This window comes from Ylistrum balloti, unplaced genomic scaffold (assembly GCF_031769215.1).
Source record: "Ylistrum balloti isolate Yb309-2 unplaced genomic scaffold, AGI_CSIRO_Ybal_v1 Utg371556, whole genome shotgun sequence".
Taxonomy (NCBI): Eukaryota; Metazoa; Mollusca; class Bivalvia; order Pectinida; family Pectinidae; genus Ylistrum; species Ylistrum balloti.
The window spans coordinates 111170-130882 of NW_026782800.1; the positions used below are offsets into that span (position 1 = coordinate 111170).

A 19713-nucleotide genomic window follows, 5' to 3' on the forward strand; every position below is an offset into this window, starting at 1 on the left:
ATTTTCTCAAGGATGTTGCGTAATTTCAAATTGTTTTACATATCTTCACATCTATGTTCTTATTCATTATCAGAAAAAATATTTCACATATGAAACATAACACAAAAAATACTGAAGATAATATAAACAGATAAGAATAAAATAACTATATCAAGGCAAATCCATTTGCAATGTTGGGTTAGAGCTGTAGATGTTTTATACAAAAAACTGCAATTCCTATCCTGGAATAAACTCACAGTTACCTAAGAGAAAAAATATCAATTCCAAGAAACATTTTCAATGCATAGTACCAATAAATTGAGTGAATTATGCATTAGAATATTGATTTGGTTTGGAAGCGTGTGTAGTGAATTCCCCCCCATACATTCAGAGTATGTAGCTAAAGATTTACCATATCACATTTAAATAGCAATGGATAAAGTTGGCAATGAGAAAACATTCAGGTTCATTTGAAAAACTGAAGCTGCAAATAAAATACATCAGACCCATTTTTTTCAACATAGCAATTTCAATATAAAACAGACATGCAGGTTGCTTCTTTTCACTTTCATTCTCTCACTCATGCACAATACAATATCTATAGTGTTTTTATTTTATTGTCATTTCTTAAATCAATTTTTCTTGGTATCAATATTTCTCAAAACTGTGATAGAATAAACCAATTTTACATTGAGTTAAACATTTCATGTAAATGTGCCATAGTTGTCCTATCAAATTATTCCTTGGATATTTTTCTCTACGTGCACTGCTTCTTGATGAACTTGCTAAAGTCAAATTTATTTCTATGAGTACTAGTCTAAGACATGAAGTATGTACAGCTATTACCTCGATAGTATTAGAACTGTATACAGAATCATTTCTGATTAAAATGAAGAAAACTTTGTCTTTAATATAGTTATAACGAGGATTTTATAAAAGTTTGATATTTAAACGTGGAATTTTCCAGAGAATGACAGATAAGATATCTGATGAATATCTATCTCTGCTGTCTTATTCAAGAAAGAAGCCATCTTAAACCCAGCCACTTCTGGCAATGTTTTCTGATCTGCTTCGTGGAAATGTCAGAACCCAAATTAGGCAAATAAATGATAGGCTTGGGACTCTAACTAATTAGTGAAGACATATCTTTCTGTCTATTTTAGGAAAAAACAAATGATTTCTTGTAACATTGGTAACCTTTGCTCCCAATTTCTTATATTGGCAGGTTCCAAACAAATAGAAGGTTGAGCCCATTATGGTTATTTAGGGGCTGTAGGCTGTTAAGCATAGAAAATGTATGCAATGTCTACATTTGCTTATGTGCAAAAAACTGTTATGTTCAGAAAATAAAACAAGACCTTAAAAGCGACAGGAAACAACAAACAAATATCTTATCAGCTCCGAACTTCAGATAACCATAGATTTTTCTTTTCCGTCTTCTTTTATCTTATTCCAAGTTTCAGAGGCTGAGCCAAATGTTAATCAGCGTCTTATCAATGCTTTCAGTACAGAATGAAGGCAAGAATTATCATGAAGCAGATCTATCATGGCCAGCAGGTCTAAAGGTTGTTTGTTTTCAGTTCCAGAATTTGTCTTTGAACATTTTTTCTTCGAAAAGTGTAAACTTTAAATTCTCATACATGGGGAAAAAACCGATAAACACTGCAACTTTATTTCTTTGATAAAGACAAGCTATCGAGGTAGAAATACATGATGATAGCAAGGTATTATTCAAGTTTGATATTAAGTATCCCACCCCCACCCTCCAATAATTCACTGTTAAAGAAACTGACACCATCTGATGTTTATTTGTTGGTTGTTTTGTGTCTTCAAAACATCTGAAACCCACACAGTTGTCTTAAGATGGGATGATTTGTGGCCCATTTTTATTGTCAAAATTCGCAATAAATATCCGCCCCACCGAACAATGGCAAATGTCCTCGATATATCAAATTTAATGGGATTTTTGAAAACAAGGTAAAAAATCTTTATTTTACACAATTCTATTTAAATTAATTTCAGTTACTTATGACCAGATTCAAAGCAAACCTGAACTGAATTTTTGATATTTTATATCCAGTGAGAACAGGCATAAAGGTCCTGTATCATTGTTTGTACATTCCATTAAGAAAGGACACCCACAATGTATCATGCCACTATGTCTTAGGATAGTATCAATTACTGTGGAGAAAAGAGCTTTACTATGTAACATGTATACACATGGGAAGGTGGCATAGATACATACTTCAAAGAGATGAGTAAAATTACCTAAATTAGCCATAAGTGAAGACACAACCGTACCTATCCTACAACAAAACCTGTATACATCACTACATTTTATATCTATTGGAAAAGAAAAGTTTTACATTATTACAAAGAAAAATTGCTTTAAAAAACCTTTCAACTGTCTATACCACCAACTACGTAATAAGCAAATTTACAAAATTATAAACATATTCAATTTGGCGAAATTAATTAAAGCCTATTATCACTGTTTGTCAAAATAGCACATTGATCAATTAGTGAATCTATAATTAACAACATGCAGAAACTAAAATAAGAGTAATCATATTCTGGGCCTGGGACGAGAAGAACTAAAATAAGATTCCAGCTAAATACTTTTTCACATACCACATAAAAAATTAACTCTAAAAATAAATGTAAAGTAAAATTCAAAAAATTTTATTTAAACTTCACAACTGTTTACTGATTTGTTTTGTTATTACGTTTTTTTTTGTTAAAACAAGCTGATGAGATGATAGTAGATAAAGTGCTTGACTTGGATATTTTCATTTTCTTACGTAAGCACAACTGCAGTGTACAGGACACACAGAAACACCACATGCCTAGATCTTCACTACATATGTTGTCTTATCGGAGAAATTAATCACTTAGTAGATCAGGCAAAGTCTGTGTGGCACACAGGCCAGGACTGGAGACATATACAATTAGGCTTCTCCCTCCCACAAATATTCCTCCATCCCTCCCCCTAAAGTCTGATCCTGAAATATCTACAAAGTTGATTGACAGAAAGACACATCAGTGTAGTCTACATGTGTAATCAGATTCCTATTTCAGATTTAGAATGATTGTGCTTCTATGTTCAATAGGAAGATAAGTTTCTTCCACAATTTTTACAATGTGCACGATTGGTGATTTTTTCTGTTTGTTTGTCTAATTCTAGAAGAACAAAAAAAAAAGTGTTGTTTTATGAAGACAAAGGCAAATTAATTATCGGAAGATGAGGATTCAATATTCACTTCCTTTTATTGTCTTTTCATTAAATTAGAAAAAAAACTTGATTAAAACAGGATTTTCATGAGAACATGTTTACATTCCTTTACTACCTACACCTCTCACTCTCAGTCTGTAGTATACTAACTTTCACTAAGTAAAGTATTTTTTCTAGACAAGCCAGAGAAAAAAAAAAATTCTACAATTTTACTGATATCAAATCTTCCATTGAAGAAGATATGGAGTGATATAAAAAAGAAATTGACATTCTCCAATAATCCATGAAAACTCTTAAAATGAAAAAATCTGCATAAATGAAATTATGAACATGTTAACAAATATTCAAATAAATTTGTAAATTCATTACTTTCAATATCAATATTAATCTTAATATTTCAAACATATTCATAAGTATATTGATATGATCAAATTCAGGGATGATGCATGCTGATTTGAATGTAACTTTCATAGTAATTTTTTGAGTGGTATTGAGAGAGAGAGAAGATAGAGAGAGACAACCTTACCTCGTATGTCCTAAATAATAGGTATAGTTCACGGGGTTTTGCATCCATTGGAAGACCACTAACAAACAAGGTCCGCACCTGAAAAACCACAAGGAAATACAATTCAATAATTTTGGAAAAACAACAGAATTTATCTAATGACTTTAAACTTTTATATAATTCTGAAAATCTTGAGATTTTTCAAATGTTTATTACCACCTGATGGTACTGTTCTACATTAAAACTAAGACATCGACACTAAATCATAAAGGGATTCTTCAAATAAAACCATTTAAAAGTAATTAAATCTAGTCAAAATATAGAAAACGCCTCCATCAAACTTGTGCTGAAGTTGTACTTTCAATATTTCCAATCATTTCACAAATGTCTGTTTGACCTACATACATCAATGAATATGCTATTTGATATTTTGATTTTAAGGCAGATGTAAATATTAACATCAGCGTTCAGTTATGGATTTTTAAGCAAGAAATATCCAGCATCAATATTAATCAGACATTGATCAATGTCATCAAAAAGCTTTCTCCACCAGATGTACAGAGACACCAAGTTAAACATTGGCATGAACCTTGGCATTAAATCTTCCTAAAACATACGTGTGACTCTGTCATCAAGTCTTCTAGTGTTGTCTGGGCATTTATTACAAACACATCAGCAATGAGGTATTTATCACTGTCACATAGAAGCTTTACTTAGAGACACACAAAACTAACAAGCACTACATTAGCCAGCAGAATGTAACATGAAACAAAAAAAGTCTGTATATAACAGTTGTTTGCTAACCAAATCTCCATGGCGATCAGTTTATTCTAAATAATAACATTACACCACTTTTTGGAGAGTTGTATTCCCAAATTTTCGTTAATTGAGCGGTGAAGCTTCAAACAAGATATACTTGGTAACAAAGGATAGGTTGCATCTAATACACACTCATGTTCTTCTCTCAAGTTACCAAATATGGTAAATGCTCTCCAATCTTGCATTGTTGAATTATCTCAAATGGTTGTAGACTTTAATATTCATTCATTATCACAATTTTTTTAACCTTTACCATAATTCCTTCAAATAGCAACAGCCTGTTATCAACTGCTCCATGCAATTTTGTGAACATTTACCGTAAAACGTTTGAACATTAACAAACCGTCATCAATTGCTCCATTTGTCATTATAATTTTGTGATTCCTTCAAATGGTAATTATCTTATCAACTGGTAACCTTCATGATTTTGTGAACATTTACCGTAATTCAATGTAACATGATGTTGTGTCAGCTATAGCTTGCTGATTGCTACACAGATGGATCACACAGCTAACCTCCATATCTCCCCCATTTGACCAATATAATACTGGTCTTCATACTCTTCATACTCTCTTGTTCAATTACTTCGAAATTTGATTTAGAACAAAAAACCACAACAAGACAATTCCTGACGTTTGTTTCAGTACGTAAAATAGCTGTGTAGAAAGACAAAAGTAATTATTTGATTATCTCAAGTCCAATTTGTATGAGCTCCATGGTGATGTCTACAGTAGTAAATTTATGGTGAAAACACAATACAAAGGAATAGTACCTACGGTAGGTATTGCCAATTCTTCTATAGCTGATTTCAGCAGCAAGATATATCTGTCTTCTACAGGGAGATAACTCTGATTTCTACAAGGAGATAACTATGAATCCTACAGGGAGATATATTTGTCTCCTACAGGGAGATAACTCTGTCTTCTACAGGGAGATATATCTGTCTTATACAGTGAGATATATCTGACTTCTACATTCCACAGGGAGATAAATCTGTCTTCTACAGGGAGATAACTCTGACTTCTACAGGGAGATAACTCTGACTTTTACAGAGAGACACTGCTGACTGAGAGAGAGAGATAGAGAAAGCGAGAAAGAGAGAAAGAGCAAGGGAGAAAGAGAGTTGATTTGTTTATAAATTTAGTATTGTGTTATAAGACATTCTAACCAAACACAAGGGATTACTTCAACAATATCATATTATAGTGAATGTACAGAACACACAAAAGTACTTTACATAATCTATCAATAACTTAAAAAGTAGCACTGAGATTTTTCTTGGAATCTGAAACAAATTTGTCTCGTTGAATTTCATCAATCACTAAAGCTCTTTCTTTGAATAAATGGAACAGATGGGAATACCGTACTGAATTACCTACCCTTGATAGATCACTCTAATATAAACACACCATTCCCAACAGAACCAAAAAACAAAACTGTCAGTAGAACACATTAAAAAGTAGCTATCTTAATACGCTCTATATTTTTATATTGATTTTTGGCACAACATGCAAAGAATGTAAAACAATAATATCTTTCCTTGATTTAAAATATTTTCAAGGTTTACACCCAGCAAAGTAGTAATCAAGGGAATAACTTCCATTTTTCAAGAATAGATCAAGGTGCGTGTAAAACCTCCAGAGTGTAACTCAAGCCTCACACCTCCATTTCAACTTTTCTCCATCCTTCCTAAAAATGTTCTGTAATCCCCATAACACAAGAAAGGTCATAAAAAGAAATGAATAATAAAAAAAAATGTGATATCTAGTTGCATCTATAGTGGTTTTTTCGACGGAAACATATACATATTCACAGTCCCATATGTATCGTTGACTCAAACAATTCGCAAATGTAGAGTTTTATCCAATCAGCTGCTGTTTTGATATCAGCTCCATCGGGAGTCGTATGGTGGCTGAGTACTGAATTTGGCACAAGAATGACATCCATCCAAAGTAACACGGAAGGAAATTGTCTGCACATGATTTAAAACACTATAATGTAGATCTATCATGTTGCAGAGCTGTTCCTAACGATTGTATTTCCCTCTTAATGGGTAACAATGGGATTACCTTGGCATTGATATTTATCAATGGTTGTAACATAAAAAGTTCTTTCCGAACAATAAGATTCTATTTGCTATTTAATTCATAATTAATCAAAATCATAATACAAAATATATTCTATTCTATATAGAAATAAAAGTGTAATTATCTCCCCTTGCTGTTTTTTTTAATTGGTGATACTCAGCTGTAGAAGACAAGAAACAGCTGATCTATCTCATCTCATTATTCTACTAATTAATAAATCAAGCTAGCAAATTACAATAATATTCCCAACTGAATTAATAAAGTAAAATTACCTCCCCTAGCAATTTTTTTTTCTAATTTTTTGTTTGATTAATTTGATCATTCAAAATAATTTACTTCCAAACAGAAATGACTGCAGAATTACCTCCCTTGTTATTTAAATTCTAATTTGTTGATTAATTCAGCAATTTAAAACTACCTCTCCTTCCTCACTATCTTTAATGTTGATCAATTCAGGCGATCAATTGTTAAGTTATCTCCCCTTACTTGTTTAAATGCCTTAATTAGATATTGTCAATAAGTAATCACAGAGAACTTGCTGATTAAGTATTTCTTCATACATAACAGCTATCATAAAATGATGTTGTAGAAATGTAGAATTATCCTTCACAACAAATTAACCAGAATTATTATTCCGAGAAAAACACAATCAATCTCAACAAGTGCATGTGTAACTTAGCAATATCTTTATTCACTTAGCAGATTTTTTGGGGAGAAACCTTGGTAACTGCTATTTTTAGACCAATATAAAGTTACTAAACTGCATGCAAGAACACAACACACACTGGATTATTAGTACTGTTGAAACTCTCTGGAAATATAACTTTTAGTGAAAACTAACTATTCTACACAATAATGCATTTCTTTTGGAATTCCAACATTTTAGCAACTTTGAAAATTGTCAGCCAAAAAAACTCTTTTCCAATTTGTACACTGATGTATTTGTGTGTGTGTGCTTCAGAATAAATAGCCTTCTAAGACAGAAGGAACAGTGATCTCCTATATTTAATTAAAAATATTGATTTTAAGATAAATGTATCATATCATTTTGGATTCTCTCTAGACCTTTCCTTCTCCTCCTACACTTTGGTAATTAGGACTAACGAGGATTGGAGATTCATGCTGTGTGTAACATATGAAGGAGTGATCCTGTCTTTGATATCAACATTCTGAAATAATTTTGGTTTCAGTTTTCGAACCAAATGACAATTTTCATGATGGAACCTAAAGTTATCTGTTTGTCCTGGTTTGGTTAGAAACAAGACACCAGATACACATTGTACAGTGGTTTGTTTAGGAAGAAATATTCCTGTTGCTGGACATAACATGTCATAGACACAAGTCTGATATGTTATACCTAGTGTGGTGTCTTACACTGCAAGTCAATCATAAATCTTATTCACATCAAATGTTTTTAATGCATTATAATAACCCTGTCATACTTTATCTGAAATATTCAACTTGAACAATTACTTTAAATCCGAGGTTAGATTAAATGTTAATTTTGAAGCATAAGACCTCCCGTGTTCCTCATCAATTGATAAGTCAACTACCATCAATATGGTAATGACAGGTGAATGTAAAAATTCATTCTGCATATACCAGAGTCGTTTTATTTCATACTGTAACTTATCCACAGCCAGAGTCATTAATAGGACAGTCTCCCTGTATATATAAGGTGAGTGCATGTATTAGTGTTTTTGTGAAGGCTGTGACACGTTTATACAAGCCTTCCTGTAAAAGCGTTGAACTGAAGCTAACTTTATAGTACTACCACACCGAAATATACTGCCCAAAGAACCCAGTTGACACCACTGCCTGTCACATTACAAGGAAAGTGGGGAATGTTGACTTTAATAACCCATGTACACAACATGTGGTGTTTTAATGTGAACTAAACCCAAGACCTATTTTCAGGGACAACTTAATCATCATAAAACAGTGGTGAAGAAGTGTGAAGTAGATAAGGGCAGTTTTAACACTGATGATAAACTGACAAAGTAAAAATAAATCCTCTAGGGAAGACATTAAAATCACCAGGATTATGTATGGTAAATATTTACTGACACAAACGTTTAATAGTTATTTAGACCACAATGTTAGATATCATAATAGCTAATGAGATATATACTTAATTCAATAATATGGCACCTGGTATCACCATGGTGACAAAAGTATATACCATAAATTCTTTGAGTGGTTGTAATAAATGTTAACTTGGTTGTTAAATTTCTCTCAGAGGCATGAAGATAATGGAGTTGAAGATTTAAAGACAGTTACACAGAAATATAAAATGTACACTAAAGATATTGAATGACTCGGGAAATCATAACAGACAATATATAAAGTCTTAAACAGAAGGGAAAGTAGGTGATTAGAATTATTGTCTTACAATCAAAATATACGGACAATTACTTATTCAAAATCAACATAATGGAGATCTTATGGTACATTAATTGTATAAACACACGATGTCCTCCAAGCTTGGATCAGACATGCTTAATGAAATACGGAAAATTTAGGAGGCTTAATTCTTAAAAAGTAAGGGAGGTTGACAAGTACAGGCTGCCAACCACGTCTTCTTCAAAATATAGGAGGAATATAGGAATATTTTTTCAACAAATATAGGGAGTTTTTTGCTAGTTTTGAGGCAAAAATTGTTTCATTCAAAGACATTTATACTAACAATTTTTACCTTCACTTACTGTTTCTCTATTAATCAATGATTAAACACTACCTTAAAGTAACCATTCACTTCAACAACATCACAATCCAGGCAGAGAGCTCCTGCATAACTAATCATCATCATCATCATCATCTGAATGGGCACCTAAAAGGCCAATATCCTGTTGTACTGCCTTGTAAGGTACCCATACAGGTGATAAAGAGATGCACTGAATCATTTTCTGGTGGCTGGTGATGCTGTTAAAGACTTAAGAATTCTCTAAAATAAGCCAAAAGCAGTATCAAAGAAATATTTACAATCTCTACTTTCATCGGAAACAAATTACCTGAAAAATTCAGGAAAATTTTCAAAAAATAGGAAAATATAGGAAATATAGGAGGTCTTTCAAAATATAGGTTTTTGAACCAAAATATAGGAAAACATAGGAATATAGGAATCCGTTGACAGCCAGCAAATATACAAAAACCTGAACATGGAGTATAGCATAGTAACTCCTGAATGTCCAGAAGTTGAAGGTCAGAAAACAGTTAAGGACAGAAGTTTGGCTTCATAAAAATACCATCCCTTTCAGATAGAAGATTAATATAAATACCATACCAAGTCTCCAGTGATTGTTAAGCTAAATTTCACTAGTGGGCAGAATAAACATTTTAAGTCTTCCTTTGTGAATCCTCAATCAGCACTCAGGAGACCAACGCGGCGGACATTCTCGCCAATAAATTTTAAAAATTCATCAACTATATAACGCTATCGGATAAGTAAATTAATAACTTTGATTACTAACTGGAGGATGTGTGTCTTTCTGTAGCTGTTATCAGTCCTTTATCTAGGACAGTATTCACTGGTACTAAAGCTTCTATAGAAGGTCAATAATACATACAAGACATCGTCGGAATCACAAGAATTCAGTCAAAAGGTGGGTAACTTCTTGGTAGTAAAATTTTATGGGAAGTTCTTTTTAAATTCTTAAATATCTATATATCTGCATGAATATATCTTCATAAATATCTATATATCTACATGAATATATCTTCATAAATATCTATATATCTACATGAATATATCTACATTAATATATATATATATAAATATCTATATATAAACATCTACATATAAATATCTATATATAAACATCTACATAACTACCTACATGAATCTCCCTAAAATGATATGACAAACACCATTGATTAGAAATTTGCTTCGAACAAGCCTTGTATTTACTACACTGTGTTATACACCCTGTCACTAAATCAGCTGGTGACATACAGTAGGAACGGTCAATTGGTCTCTGTCCACGAACACTTCAGATCATTGACCAGTCCTTAATGGACAATGCACGGTCAATAATAATAGGTAAATCATAGACTGACCACTGACCGCATGATATGACATGCTTAATGACCACTCGGTAATAAATATGATATAAAATCATGATAAACAAACGATGGTTCATTGTTTACCAATATCAGCTATTCATTTAAAGGGACGTATGTCTATCATATCTGTATATAGACTTCAAGGTGACAGGAGGTCAACAGTCTAGACCTTGTAAAGTTTATATCTACATATATATAGGCCTACTATCTGGAACAAGAAACAAACAAAATTACAATATCATCTGCCATCTAAAGAGGCTGCAACAAACTACCGACTAAGATGTTCACCTGAGGATAAGCGGGCCACATCAAACGACAGAGCTGTAGTTGTGAGCTCTTGAAATTTATATGTGAAAGTTATTAGCTAATTATAACTATCTGAAACAAGATATTCCAATTGTCTCAGTCACTCAAGGGTAAATCAGAAAAGTGTGACAAAATTCTCATCATGAAGAAGTTAGGCAAATAGTCTAAACATGAGAGAGGTATAAGCCAACTCTTTGGATCAGGAGTTAGGCAAATCAAAGGAACATAGAAAAGTTATCAAGACAAGAGTTAGGCAATCTCTCTTGTCATAAAATTTGTTAGCAAACTCTCCTCATCAAAAGAGTAATAAGTGACCAGTTTTTGTGAATGTCAAATATCACAACAAACCAAAGTACCATCTATTCATACTTATATTTATCTATAGGTATACAAATGATATATCTTCAAAATATCAAGCACCTATATTATAAATACAGGATTTCTAAACATGGAATAGAGAATATTACAACATTTACTGCTTCAAAATAATTGATTTCAAATCTTTACCCCATATTGAAAAGTTAGTTACCTTGAGTAAATAGCCTGGCTATCATCATGTACCCTTTTTAGATAACTGAAGAAAACTTTTAATTGAAAAAATGTAAATTTAAAAGTTTACTCCGTACAAACATTAAAAGTCATTATCCACCCACTCTATATAATGCTTTACAGAAGTATGAAAAACCTAACCAATATTTAGCACTATGAAAAAAGCCATCAGCTCACCTGTTAACGAGATTCGCTACAGGTGAAGACATATATATATGTGTATACGTGTTGAACTTTTGTCGATTGCATGACATGTACAGTGCTGTTGAATATTCATGACTGCTGTGCTGTGGTATGATGGCCTTTTGTCATTTGATAGAGTTGAAGCACGCGATCTTGTATAACACTGGATCTTCTTACATTCACCCTAACATGTTGTTAGAACTTTATCACCATATTAGATACAAAAACAAACACCAATATCTGAGAAGACAGAATTTCATATCACGTTATAAATCAGTTCTAATTTGATTCTTGAAATAAAAATCATAATTATAACCAAGGTACAAAAAATAACATAAAACATTTCGTCAATTTTCATGTTTCAATTCTACTAAAATAGCAGACAGAGTTGAGGTATATTACACAAAGCGTGAGTTTCTTGAGATTAATATTAGCATATTCATACCCTGCAGTGAGACTGAAGGCAAATTCATTACTTCTTCATCAAAGTCAGAAGGTAGGTTTATTACAGAAAAACGAAGTACAACTGGTTGATAATTTTAATGAAGATTAATATATATTACATTGTATCACCATCATCAAGACTAGTACCTCACAGAGTTTGTGTTGCCATCAAGTCTTGTATCTCACTGTTTGTCTTGTCAACAAGAAAACCAACATAACATATATTGTTCAAAATTTCTGCATATCTGATAATTCATTCTATTTGATTAAGAATTCTTTTTAATCTGTTACATTCACTGCAGTTTAACAACATTTAATCTATCTGAAAAAGTGAAAATTAAAACTTACAAAAATCACAAAATTTCAATAACTGCTAAAAGAATGTGAAATACATTTGTGACTATTAGCTCCCACAGAGTTACTGCCCTTGGATGACTGCCCAAGCAGGAAATGAAGTGGATTGGAGCAGAAAAGCTACTTAAGCAGACACTAGCTGTGATAGTATAGACCATTAAGTCAGTAGCCTAGTGTAGAACACTGTCAACCTCAGAACAAGCCAGAATATATAGCTGAGATGTTTGTATGTCATTACCGCTGAGAATTGATCATATTTTAAATAGCCTGTGTAATATAGTGCTGACAGTTCAAGGTATCAGCACTGTTTACATACAGCCAAGGCCTATACCGGTAATATCTATTCCTTGTTTTCAGAATTCATCCAGAATTTCGTGTGCAATTTTCATATTCTACATATCAATGTTATACCCTTATTTAAAACTTTTTCTATGCAAATGGCTAACATCAGCGCCCCAGAAACATAACATAATTCTCTTGTAAAAAAAGTTTTACTTTTCGAAGGGTGGTTGTTCCTAAGAGATAGATTCTAGCACCCTGGCCTCTATAGACAGGTGTGTTTCCATTGCAACATTTAGTGATGATACATCTTTGCTTCTATTGACAGAAGTGTTTCCATAGCAACATTTATTGATGATATATTCTGGCTTCTATAAACAGGTGTGTTTCCATAGCAACATTTATTAACGATACATTCTGGCCTCTATAAACAGGTGTGTTTAACACATACAGCAATACTCTAGAGAAGAAATTATATCTTTGCGAAGCCAATTTTTTTTTCTTTTAGACCATAATTACTTCCCAATTCAGTACCAATTGAGACAATATCCTACAAACATAATCAGAATGCTACAAGAAATAAGATCTATTTTGTTTGTTTACCAGGGTGATTATCTTAAACTACAGATGTAAGTCAATACTTCTCAGGGATATGCATCTAAATTTTGAAAAGTACATAACCAAGTTTTTTCCAGCTTGAAATGTGACAAATTAGTCGGGAATGTTGATTGGTTTTCTTGGGGGAACATGATAGAGTGACAAATGTAGACATTTGCCTTCGTTTTCTACATAAACTGCTGCAGCATACTGTCGAATTACTGTACAGAGATAATTGGTTTTTCCCATAAACATAACCTGTTATGATTAAATTGGTTAAGGTAATCTATATCGACTTTCTGACAAAAGTCTGATCACTGTTAACATTCCTACTTTCTCAACACATAGCCCATTAACAGAGTCCTATACCTGTCTACCCCAAGCTGTAGTTGATCAGACCTATACCTGTCTACCCTTGGCTGTCTATATGGTGACCGGGTCCTATACCTGTCTACCCCAGGCTGTCTATAAGTTGACAGAGTCCTATACCTTGTCTACCCTAAGCTGTAGTTGATCAGTCCTATACCTGTCTACCCCAGGCTGTCTATAAGTCGATCAGTCCTATACCTGTCTACCTTAAGCTGTAGTTGATCAGTCCTATACCTGTCTACCCTTGACTGTCTTTATGTTGACTGGGACCTATACCTGTCTACCCTAAGCTGTAGTTGATCAGTCCTATACCTGTCTACCCTAAGCTGTAGTTGATCAGTCCTATACCTGTCTACCCTTGACTGTCTTTATGTTGACCGGAACCTATACCTGTCTACCCTAGGCTGTCTATAAGTTGACCGGGTCCTATACCTGTCTACCCCAGGCTGTCTATAAGTTGACAAGAGTCCTATACCTGTCTACCCTTGACTGTCTATATATTTACCGGGACCTATACCTGTCTACCCTAGGCTGTCTATAAGTTGATCGGGTCCTATACCTGTCTACCCTGGGCTGTCTATAAGTTGACCGGGTCCTATACCTGTCTACCCTTGGCTGTCTATAAGTTGACCGTGTCCTATACCTGTCTACCCCAGGCTGTCTACCCTAAGTTGTCTACCCCAGGCTGTCTATATGTGTCCTATACCTGTCTACCCCAGGCTGTCTATAAGTTGACAGAGTCCTATACCTGTCTACCCTAAGCTGTAGTTGATCAGTCCTATACCTGTCTACCCTAAGCTGTAGTTGATCAGTCCTATACCTGTCTACCCTAAGCTGTAGTTGATCAGTCCTATACCTGTCTACCCTAAGCTGTAGTTGATCAGTCCTATACCTGTGTACTCTAGACTGTCTATAAATGATGATGAAATACTATTAGCTATGAGAAAAGCTTAATGATCTGTTGTTTTTTGGAGTATAATTCTCGGGTGTCAAACTGATAATTGTTTACAGTGTTAACATCCTGCTGCCTTGTAACAATATGAACGCCCCTTACTAGGTTGTGTAGATCCCCAGGTAAGAATACTATTACAACTTAATCACTCGTCATGATATGAAATTTAATCCAACATTCATTCCGACCCAGAGTGTGTGATGGTGCAGAAACAGTGGTTCTTACTATATATCATATTATGGTTGTTTTGTATCAAGTCGCGAGAGTGACAAAACAGATACAATGTAAAACAAGAATGAATTTAAAACGATTCATTGAACAGCGACCAGCATTCCTGCACGGATGACTGGTCTGACAGTTTAAAGGTAGGCTGATCATTGCCACACCAATATAGGAGGCAACATCTGCGGGTCACAGGGAATCGATCAGCTGAATTTACAGAGAGAAGACTTTATCGGAACGCCTGAGCGCAAGATGAGGGTAGTTTTAACGTAACGCGTAATTATTACGATTATCTATGGGACCTTCTCGACATCAACGGGCGGTAATTGAGGAAAATTTATTACCAAATGTCGAAAGAGGAGGGGACAAAATGGTGAAAAATGGAAGAAAAAGTGAAAATGAACTAGAGTGCTCCATTATACCTCCAGTGATATTTGACAAGGTGGTTCTACACTACGGTTTTAAATTATTTGTATTTTTTCCGGTCTTGAGAACAGCATGATGGCTGCACGGATGATGGTGCGTTATTCTTGTTACATATGGGCTTACCATCCAGTTGATAATGAAATATTTACATTAAATTTATGCGGTACAGAGGAAATTATATTAATGCATCATGGGAATCTGTTTCAATATTGACATGGATTTAGATCTATAATAAACACATTTCAACAGAATATAAATTTTACAGTATTGACATTGTCAGAAATTATTCAGCTGTAAAAACAAAGGGGGATAACTCAGGAAGAGAACATAAACTATATCATGAATTGGACAAAAATAAGACCTAAACCAAATAAAATATTTAAATGTCACTTACACTTCAATATCTTCAAATGAAATGTAAAAGAAAACATTTAGATAAATGTCATTTTCGTCTGTGCTTATAAAAGCTTTTTTTAAGGCTGACACCTCAATACAAATCCTGTTAAAAACATGTCTCTAGGGCCTGTTTAACTTTAACTCGAAAAACTAAACATACACCAGTCCACCAATAGAAGGACAAGTCCGCTGGTTTAAATAAGGGGGAAGATAGGCAAGACTTATACAAAGTTTTTTCTGACATTTACAAAAGAGTCATCACTTAATGCTGATGTCAATGTTGATTATTTTTTCAGCCGTTTAAAAACTGACAACCTTCAAAGTTTCAAACAAATGATCAAACAATGCAGTAGGTGATTCCATATGCAGAAGTGTTGATTGATACCAAGAAACACATAAAGCTTGTCATGAAACGACTTAAATGCACTGGAAAAAAAAAATTTACAATCTCTTCCAAAATCCTTTTGATATGTATATAAAATATGCATTTTTATACTTATATACTTTATCAAATTTGAAATATGAATCCCTGTCTGGTTTGCCATTACATTTTAGAGGTAGGCAAATGAAAAAAGCCTTATCTGCTCGAGTCTAGACCCTAGCAATATGAAATATAGGATTCAATCATGGTTGAATAACAATAACATGAATGACCTATATATCGACTTGGACAATCAAGAGTCTGGAAGACATTGACAATGAGCTTAACTTTTGTTCTAATGATAAGTTGGAGTGGTCTGGTGGCCATCAAAGATTTCGAGACAGATCTGAATCCTTCAAGTGTTTGATCCATATGGTGAATGGTGTGCATGTCCTTGACCGTGAGGAGTAACTGTCTGGGTTTTGTTAAACAGACCTTTTGTGTATGATGAAGTGTAGAAGTGAGTGTATGACATTGATCGGGTAGTAAGCTTATTATATTCCAGTCTTTTATTCTCAAACAACACACAATAGAAGAAAGGAAAATTAATATCTAATGTCTGGCTCAGACAATATACTGTACCAGTTGCTAGCATGAAATATTTATAATACCATATTTGGCATGTTTTTAGTTACGGTACTAAATAGTACAACATAATGATGCTCAATAATCTAGGATTAAGGAAGAAATGCAGGACTTTTTTATCAATAGATATCAGTAGTACATGTTTACAAGAAATATGATCAAAATTTTCTGTTCAAACTCTTTTTACTTTCATAAAATATAGAAAGTTTTGAATAATTTTCCTGATAAATGTCTGACACATTCACAGAGAACAAATTTTCATCTTTGAAATAAGGATAAAGGTACCATATGTTCTGGGTTATAAGCTGAATCTGCAGAAGCTGATTTTCACCAATTTTTTTCGATTTGGTCCGCATATAAGCTGCACCGGATTATAAGCAATACAGAGCAATGTGAGTGAGACACATAATAAAGTCTGCTAATGAATCATACACAGATAACATTTGTTATATTAATGTATTTCATAACATGGTTCCTCCACACAGACATAGGGCCTGACATTATGTACGGTTTACTAAACAATCTCTCCATCGGTATCTGTACTGTTAAATACTAACGAAGACCCTTGCAGGCGGACCAAATTTTAATAGTCCCATATTATTTCTTCTTGTAAGTTACACAAAGCCATTCATATTGTAAACAAGCATGTTAGTTGACCTAAAATTTGACCTATAACCCAATGACCTATCAATCCCAGAATGAAAAAGGTCATTGCAGACTTTCGCTATAGCTTCGCAGTAACTGCAAAAGTCCAGAAGATATTATTGTGTTATTAGTGTTATTTTTGTTTCAATCTTGGAATCATCCTGAATACGATTGCAAATGATGGTTCTAGACAATCTGTTTCGGTCATGTGACAAGCAGGTACTCGTAAAAAATTCAGTACCATCTCATACTAACATGCTTCCTGTTTTTTTTTTTTTTTTTTTAAATCCACATATAAGCCGCACTGGTATATAAGCCGCACGCCCAACTCGCAAGGAAAAAATATGCAGATTATAATCCAGAAAATACAGTAATCAAAATGTACAACGGCTCTTAGAAAATACCTAATATTTGTTTGTAGAGAAAATTTCTTTATCTTTATCAGAATGTAGGAGCTGGCCGATGTGTCTGGACCAAGAAAGAGTTAAGTATGATACCAGGTCCCAGGACGGCCTGCAACTTGTGGAATATACACTGTTTGCTTTATTATGCGCCTCAAACGTCCCAAACTGGCCAACGTCCTGTAAAACAACGCCACACTCAAACATGAAGCTGTCGACACCACCATCAGCGTCCAACACACTGATGTATATATCCCTAACTATTGTACAGTATAATTCTATCAATAGGAGAACTATATTTTGCTTGTTCTTTTTTAACATAATTATGTAACCTTAACCCCTAAAACCTAGCATATATGAACTACAACATAAATTTAATAAATATTTTGTTTTAGGGATATTTTTATCCGATTTTATACACATCTGACATAAACAATCTATTTAAATTTATGTTGTTTATATTTTAAATTAAACAAAAATTGCATAGATATTTTAGAATTATATTTTGGATATAAAAATGACATTCAAAGAAAAAATTGTGCATTAAAAATGATCTGAAACAAGGTAGATACATCATATAGATGAAATCAAATAAACTGACCAATACAAAAATACATGCTGCATTATCATTCATCAAAATGTGAAAAAGAATAACAACTACAACTATTTAAAATTAAATTTTAAACAAAATTCAAGATATTTACCGTTTATTTTGTAAGGTACACAAATCAATAAAGGGAATTGCACATGGTACTTTGCTAAATTATTCATGGCCTATAGTTATTGAATAAGCGTAAATTGTGCCTCCCTGCCAGTGTTACAACCTATTGGCCGGAGGCCCTCCCTGCCAGTGTTACGACCTAGTGGCCGGCAGCCCTCTATTGCAATTACTCATTGTTTCTGTACCTATCCAGACGCCCTGTTTCCTTTCGCACCAAATGCAACTCAAAGCAATTCCGATCTAATCCTATACCTGTATATAGAAGGTGTGTGGCTCCAATGAAGTCTGTCCCAAATGGGTACAGTTCAGCTGCAGACATGGTAGATCGACCGATCCAATCATTTTTATATTGTTTTTGTTGATTCACATACACTGACCATAAATATGAAGAGATTATAACGTAAGTTTTCGATTATGAACAATTGATTGTACATCAAAACAAATATGATAAAGAAAATGTTTAAGACAAATATTTTTTAAAGATTTTAACAAAGTAATGGAAATTTTTACAATGATCCAGTGTACACAGCAGGTTCAAAACATGGCCATTTGTGGTGAAGACAAAGCTTGACATAAGAAAGAGGCAGAACACCACAAAAGAAGCTGACAAACACCATTGAGATGTACTGCTGGAAAATTTAGACACACTGTACAAACTCTGTTTTCAAAACAGAATATTACAACTCTTTTGAAAATTCATTAATTATCATTTAATGCAACAATTTCTTAATTTTTTTTAAGAATAAGATTGATGTAAACACCTATACATGAATCTGTTAATTGAGTGAGAAACAGACATCGTCCTAGTGATGAAGTGTTTCTTACATTTTTCATCAGAATATTTACAGCTTGTGTAAACCTGACTCCTTGAAATGAATCCTAAGCTATATATGTACAAATAAATCACAAGAAAACGTGACATTTTTTATCTTCCATATAAAGAAATATTTTCCAAATTCTTTTTGAAGATGAATGGTATCTACTGATCAAAAACGAGGAACGTTCCTGCATTATCGACAGTCTTGTTTTTCATTACTATATATAGTCACATTTTGCTTGCATGAATTTTCCACACATATCAAAATCAGGTGGATTTTTTTTTGAAATTTTGAAAGTGAGTTATTGATTATTCTGCCATTTCTGTAAAAATAACCTTCTGTATACTGGTGTCTAGGTACA

At 33.3% G+C, this 19713-nt stretch overlaps 1 protein-coding gene across 1 annotated transcript in view; it reads right to left on the bottom strand.

Moving 5' to 3' along the window:
- Positions 1 to 19713, bottom strand: part of LOC132563011 (uncharacterized) — a 141779-nt gene that overhangs the window by 24812 nt on the left and 97254 nt on the right. The window contains exon 2 of the mRNA XM_060227776.1: positions 3738 to 3815. Within this exon, the coding sequence (XP_060083759.1) occupies positions 3738 to 3815 (78 nt within the window). The remainder of the gene's footprint in view (positions 1 to 3737; positions 3816 to 19713) is intronic.